Source organism: Pinus tabuliformis, chromosome Q (assembly GCF_031772625.1).
Source record: "Pinus tabuliformis cultivar Carrire ecotype Pingquan chromosome Q, CPIR1, whole genome shotgun sequence".
In the NCBI taxonomy this organism is placed as follows: Eukaryota; Viridiplantae; Streptophyta; class Pinopsida; order Pinales; family Pinaceae; genus Pinus; species Pinus tabuliformis.
Genome location: NC_142296.1, coordinates 139,855,156 through 139,862,530, shown reverse-complemented (window position 1 = coordinate 139,862,530; position 7,375 = coordinate 139,855,156). Strand labels below are relative to the sequence as shown.

At 37.2% G+C, this 7,375-nt stretch overlaps 1 protein-coding gene across 1 annotated transcript; it reads left to right on the top strand.

Annotated features, from left to right (window-relative positions):
* Positions 1-6,103: 6,103 nt before the first annotated feature.
* On the top strand, positions 6,104-6,946 carry LOC149218642 (uncharacterized). Its single transcript, XM_089386604.1, has 2 exons — positions 6,104-6,206; positions 6,318-6,946. The coding sequence occupies exons 1-2, from the start codon at positions 6,104-6,106 to the stop codon at positions 6,944-6,946; spliced, it is 732 nt and encodes a 243-aa protein (XP_089242730.1).
* The last annotated feature ends 429 nt before the right edge of the window (positions 6,947-7,375 follow it).

The following is a 7,375-nucleotide window of genomic DNA, read 5'->3' as shown; positions in this document are numbered from 1 at the left end:
CTCCTCTGGCTGGTCGAACAGCTACATATGTCTTGCAATAAACCTTTCTCTCTCTTTGATTATGAATGCACAGCTCAGACTTCTGACAGTATAATCTCCCTATGCTCCAAGACTCTTACTATCACTCAAAACTAGCGTTATCACTCTAGCTTGTCAAATGCATGAGGACATGCTTTTATAGATGGAGGAGGGGAAGAAGATACAATGAATCAAGACACCCATTATGGATTGGCATTATCCCCAAAAAGCCATTGTGGATAGATGTAAGGGATAGATGATGAATCTCGACATCCAAGAGATTAGCATTATCCTCAAAAACTTCATGATTTGAAGGGAAAAAACATTCGGGCGCATGTTTCTTAAAAATCTTTTCCAAACTCAGTTGGCACAGGTGTAACTCTAAGACAGAGCGCCAACTGGCGGACCCTCTTTTGAGGATTTCCTTCATTGGCGCGGGTAGTACATTGTGGACCCGCGCTAATGAAAAAAGGGCACTTTTTAGGGATATTTTGGAAGAGATGTCTTCAAGGCACATGAAGTCCATACTTAGGGGAACATAACGCAAGTGTTTTTAAGTTATGTCACTGCTCACAGGTCCCGGAATGAGTCCTCCGAAGTGCGGGAAAGGGGTAATAGGGACGGTGACCAATGGTGACAAATTACTGTGTAACATGGATGATATCCATAAAGTGCCATAAATGGCGTCATTTTTGTTGCAGTATGGAAGGAAGTGTTATACCACCATTCAACGAGAGGCAACCATTTCACCCATTATGTCTATTTATCAAAGACAAAGAAATGCAAATATTCTTCCAAACATTTGTTTACTATATGATTTTTCCCATCAGACTGAGGATAATAAGATGAGCTATTAGCTAACTAAATAGCAAGACAAGAAAATAATTATGTCCAAAAATTTCCAGTGAAAATGGTACCTCTATCGCTTACAATAATCTTTGGGTTTCCATGTAGCTTTTGAATTGTTTCCATAAATGCATTAGAAATTGTACTCGCTTTAAATGGATGAGATAATGCACAAAGGTGTGCATACTTGGTAAGTCTGTCAACTACCACCATGATGACACTCTTTCCTTTGGACTTGGGTAAACCTGTGATAAAATCCATTGAAACCTCCTCCCAACGTTGGCTTGGAATGGATAAAGGTTGTAATAGACTTGGGGTCTTAATTGTTTCAACTTTATTTTGTTGGCAAACCAAACATTCTGCCACAAACTTTTGAATATCCAATTTAAGGCCATCTGCAAAAAATAAAAAAATAAAAAAATTCTTAATCCTATGGTAAGTTTTCAAGATCCTGAGTCCCCTCCTAAGGGAGAAGTGTGCAATTCCATAGAATATTTTGTTTGAGTTGGGAATTCTTACCCAGGTATAAGAGATCTTTGTACCATAGTGAATCATTTTCCAGCTAAATGTATCAGATGTATTGGGATATTGTTGTATCTTTTGAATGATTTCCAACACTTCTTCATCATTCTGCCATTCATCCCTTGCTTCGTTTATCCAATTTGGTTAGATAATAGAAATGGCACAAAGCAATGCTTCTACATCCTCATCCTTTCTTGAGAGTGCATTTGCCACAACATTTTGCTTCCCTTTTTTGTAGATGATTTCAAAGTCATAACCCATGATCTTTGTGACCCATTTTTGCTGCTCTTCTAAAGATAATCTTTGTTCTAAAAAGTATTTAAGACTATCATGATCTATTTTTATCTTGAAGTGTCTTCCCATTAGGTATGGTCGCCATTTATTAAGTGCATGTAGTATTGACAACATTTCCTTCTCATAAATAACTTTATGTAAATACTTTGTTCTGATTGGACTACTTTTGAAAGCAATGGGTCTTTCTTCTTGCATTAAAACAACACAAATTCCATTTTCTAAAGTATCACATTCTAAAATAAAGGGTCTTGTGAAGTCTGGCATAGTTAAGACCAGTGGTTCGCACATTGCCTCTTTAAGATGCTCAAAGGCCTTCTTTTCTTCTGAAGTCCAGGAAAATGCATCTTTCTTCAGTAATGTTGTTAGAGGTTCTTCTATTGTCCCATAATCCTTAACAAACATACAATAATATCGTTTGAACTTGATAAATCCTCGTTGATGCTTTATGGATGTGGGTATTTTCCATTCCTTAATGCATTTAATTTTGCTAGGGTCTACCTTAACCACTTCATGAGATACAATATGACCCAGATATTCCACGTCTTGTAATCCAAAGAAACATTTGGAGCTTTTTGCATATAATTGTTTCTTCACAATAGTTTGAGCACCCTATCAACATGTTGAACATTATCCTTCCAAGACTTGCTATAGATTAGCATATGACCAAAAAATACTAACAAAAATTTTCTAAGGAAGGGTTTGAAAATGGAATTCATCAAACATTGAAATATAGAAGGTGCATTGGTAAGGCCAAAAGGCATGACCAAAAATTCATAATGACCCTTATGAGTTCTAAATGTTGTTTTTAGAATGTCTTGAGTGTTCATTATGATTTGACGATATCCTGAATGACGATCCAACTTGGTGAAGTAAATTGATCCATGAAATTCATCCAATAATTCATCAATGAAAAGAATGGTACATTTATCTTTAATAGTGAGCTTGTTGAGCTCCCTATAATCCGAACACATGCATCATGACCCATCCTTCTTTTGCACCAATACTACTGGAGAAAAGAAAGAAATTCGGCTAGATTGAATTATACCAGCCTCTAGCATTTCGGCAACCATGCATTCAATTTCACTCTTTTGGGCATAGGGATATCGATAAGGCCTGATGTTTGTAGGAACACTTCCTGGAATCAAGAGAATAGCATGCATAAGATCGTGAATAGATCAGAGGCCTTTGGGAGTCTCAAATAGCTTGGAATGATTGTGCAAGAATTTTTGTAGATCTTGAGAAATAGATGATCTCGATGTGGGAACCTCTAGCGAACATAATTGTGAAATTATGCCTCATTGTTCTTTATTTAGAAGCTTCGTCATTTTGTTAGAGATAATTATCTTTCCCAGTTTCCCTGTGATACCCCTTAAGTCAAATTCCTTTCCTTTCGAATAAAATTTCATGAAAAGTTCTTGAAAATTAAAAGCTATTGTACCAATGGATTGTAGCCATTGCACTCCTAGTACAACATCAACACCACCCATTGGAATGGAAAAAAATGGGCTATTCAATACATATTCTCCCATGGATATCTTGATATTATGGAACTTTCCATAGAAATTTATGGTTCCTCCACTTGCCACCATCACTTGGCACTTTGGTGCTGGATATAGGAATCAATTCAATTCCTCAGCTATCTTACAATGAATAAAACTATGGGTACTTACCGAATCAATCAAAAATATTACCTATTTCTTCTTGATATGTCCTTCTATCTTGATAGTTTGAGGAGTGGTAATTCCGACCAATGCATTACAAGATATGGTCAGATTCATTTCTTCTTTCTCTAGGGTTTTTTCGTGGTGTATATCCTCTTCTTTTGGCGTTTCTTATTCCTTTTCTTCCTCCTCTTCACAATCTATGTAAAATAATTTCTTCTTAGCACACTTATGAACTTTCGTATATTTTCTATCACAACTATAACAAAGCCCCTTTTCTCTTTTTTCTTCCAATTGTTGTGGTGTCAACCATGTAGGTTTTGTAAGGCTAGGGGCAACAACACTTCCATCTTTATGGTTGTGAGTGGTAGGATTCCTTGTTGCCATAATTTTTCTTTCAATTTTTCTTGCCAACATGAATGCCTTATCCAATGAATCAAGTTCCCAAAGGCAAACCTCATGTTTGATGTTATCCTTTAAAGTCGCTATGAACACATCAATCCTATGCTCCTCTGGAATAAATTTTAGCCTTATATTCAATTTTTGAAAGTCCTCAATATGCTCCATCATTGAAACCTCTTGTTTGAGATTTATCAATTGGCTAAAAAAAGTGTTGCTTTTTGTATCCTCATAATGTGCTATCAATTATTCCATAAAAATTTCCTAAGTGAGAATTTGTTTACAAAAGCAAAGCCATCAATGCCATACAAATGGATTTGGTTCGAAATATAAAGTAGCAATATGTACCTTTTGTGTGTTTTGCACATTATGGAGATCAAAATATTGCTCCATTTGTAGTAACCATATTACAGGATCGTTGCCATCAAACTTCATCATATCGATATTTGGAACATGGTGGTTCTTCAATCCACCATTAGAGTCTATCAAACCATGATCAACATTTATTTTGTTCTCATCATGAGTTTTCTCTGTTACCTTTTCGCCATTAGGAAGCCCTTTTTGTAGCAACTTTGCCAAACCTTCCATGTCCTTCTTCAAATCTTCAACGTTGTCTTTCATACCATCCATCTTAACTTGCACGCCATTCATATTAGCTTCCATGCCATTCATCTTAGCTTCCACATATTTCTTTAAACCATCAATATTAGCTTATGTTACCTTTTGTGAGAGTGAAATTTGTTGCACTTGTTCTCGTAATTTTGATATATCATGTTGCATTTCTTCCCCTTCTTCATGAGTCACGCTAGAGCTCTCAGGTTTCTTAATAGGTGCTTCAGTTTTCTTTCTTTGGGGCATCAATTAATGATAATTATGCTTCACTATGCACTTTGAACTTCGAACTAATTTTTCAACCCAAACTTACACAAAATTTTAAAAATACTACACACCTTTTTTTGCTTTGTAGAAGCTCGATATTGAATCTATTGTATCTCCACAATTACGGATTTCCATTCTCTAAAATTGCTTCTTGTAGTAGCCCTCAGAGTCCTCTTTCCAATGTCACCATTCTGATCAAAATTGGATTTTCCAAGAAATATTCATGCCAAACTTCCCAATATGACCTGATTATATAATTTTTCAAACTTCACATCTAAAAAATATAGAATAGTCTGTCCTCTTTCTGTAAATTCTTACGAAATCTCAATTTGATGCTCAGAGAGAAAGTTATGAGGATTTTACCAAGGTAACCTATTTGGAATGTAATTAACGAGTCTACAAAAACCATAACTTCCTCAGATCATATCTCAACTCAAATGGGTTTTTTTTAAGCTTCTGAAACGCCGCAGAAATAATTTTTTAGTGAAAATACCATGATAACCTATTTGGAGCAGTGAAACCCTAGATTCCAATGCTCTGATACCAAATGTTATGAAACCAGATCGCAAAAAGATAGAAAAGAAAGATTAATGCCTTAGAAATTAGCCTCTTCGAGGGGGCAACCTCCTTTACATTACACAAACGAACGATTTTTGGATGATACAAATGACTAAACCTCCTTTCTATGTATAGGAGTCTAAGGGGTCACAATATAATCAAAGCCGACATAACAATAATAATATAAGGGCACAACAATAACAATAGTGGGCTTCTATGGGGCGAACTAATAAAAATATGGGGACAATAGGGGCATGATAATAATAGTAAGGGCAACAGTGACAATAGTAATGGCAGAATCACTAGTATTATATGCACCTAACATCGGGTTTTTGGCATTGGAGCTCGAAAGTTTAGTTTGTGGAAGGTAGGGAATATGATTCTCAATACGACTTAAACAAGCGTTTTGTTGTTGAATTTGGCGTTGAATGAGTTGAAATTGCTTATCGATTTCCTATATTTATGTTTCTAACTCTGAAACTTCCGCAACGCTAGACGTCAAAGATTTTTCCAAGAGATTTTCCATCATCCAGAAAAGGTAAAGGGTTTGTTGGAACTTGACATATCAGCCTTTGGTATGGCTTGGGTTAGAGATGAGATCTCTCCATTCATTTAGCTCCAGTTCATTATTTGTTTCCTGCTACTTCAATTCATTCTCCCAAACCAAAATAATATAATGAGCCCGTGGATGCTTTTCTGGAGGCTCGATGGATTCTGCAAATGAGGGCATCAGCGGCGTAGAGGAGCAGAACTAAGTGTACTGTATGTAGTCTGGCAACAAAAAGAACAGGGAGCACAACTCTCATTGAACAAGATCGGAGCAGGGATTACTAAAGCGCGAGACGAGGGAACGAAAGGAGAAATAACACTAAGGGTTTCAAATGGAAACAAACCGGGGGAGGGGAGAGATCCCCTACTACAAGAACATGGCAACGGGGGAGGCAAGCAGGGAGCACACGAAGATAGGGATGAAGTTAAACGGCAGCGAAAACTCAGCAAGCGGAGCAAACTGGCAGGTGGGACTGAAAGGTAAATGTCTGCCCAGGGCCATGAATAAACCCAGGTTCGTAATACCAGACAATAAGCTGGAAGAATATAGGAGTTACATGAAATAATATGCTTTAATATGTAAATTTATAGGGTTTTGGCTGTCAAAGAAAGATTTGTCCAAATGGATACAACAAAGATGGAAACCGAAGGGACATGTAGAACTAAAACTAGGCACAAAGGGTTTTTTTACAGTGATATTCTCCAACCTAGAAGACAAAGAAAGGATCTTTGAGGGAGGACCCTATTTCATGAATAATGCAGGCCTATTTATGAGACATTGGGTGGACTGCTATAACCCAGACAAAGAGAAAATGCTGGCAGCCCCGGTTTGGATTAGACTCTTTGGGCTCCCAATGGAGTTCTGGGATCCAGAAATCTTAAAAGGTATAGGGAATACAATGGGATCCTTTGTGAAAGTTGCAGAATCCACAAACAGAGGGAGATATACATCTTATGCAAGAATATGCACATATATGAATATAACTGAACCCCTCCCAGACTTCATTGAGTTGGAATACCACGACGAAATCTGGCAACAACCAGTGGATTACGATCACATACCCTTTCATTGTAGACGATGTCACGAATATGGGCATCTATTCAGGCAATGCCCTCTAAACAGAAAAGAGGATGGAAGGGAGAGGAGGGAAAAAGAGAAACAACAACAGAGGAAATGGAACAAGGAGAAGAGGATTTTAAAGAAGTCCAATAGAGAATGAAACCAGGATCCAACAAAACACAACGACAAGTGACAAAGGAAAATATTACCCTTGAGACATAGAACAAATTCAAAGTCCTACAGGAAGAAGAGACTGAGATGGGGGAAAAGGAAGACAACGACGAAGAGAAAACAGAAAACCCAAAGGAAACAGGAAAGCAAATATCAGAACAAAAGGGAATAGACCTTGGGGAGGCAGGAGAAAATAATGAACAACCAAATGAACAAATACAAATGGAGATAGACCCTCAAAAAGAGAGAGGAGGAGAAGAAGAATGCATAATGAAGAAGTTGCTGCAGGAGTGGAGATCGTTAGATGAAAGGTTCATCCCGGAGGAGCAGAAGCAACTGTATAAAGAAGCATTTCAAAAATACAAAGAAAAAGTAGGGGGAGCAATAGCAACCAGTTTGGAGCCGATAGATCCACAGG

What these genes read in the sequence shown, in the direction of transcription:
- LOC149218642 (XM_089386604.1), top strand. Translation starts at nt 6,104, where the DNA reads ATGGCAACGGGGGAGGCAAGCAGGGAGCACACGAAGATAGGGATGAAG. An exon ending in CTGGCAGGTGGGACTGAAAG is followed by an intron (nt 6,207 to 6,317) that starts GTAAATGTCTGC and finishes GTAAATTTATAG; the next exon opens with GGTTTTGGCTGTCAAAGAAA.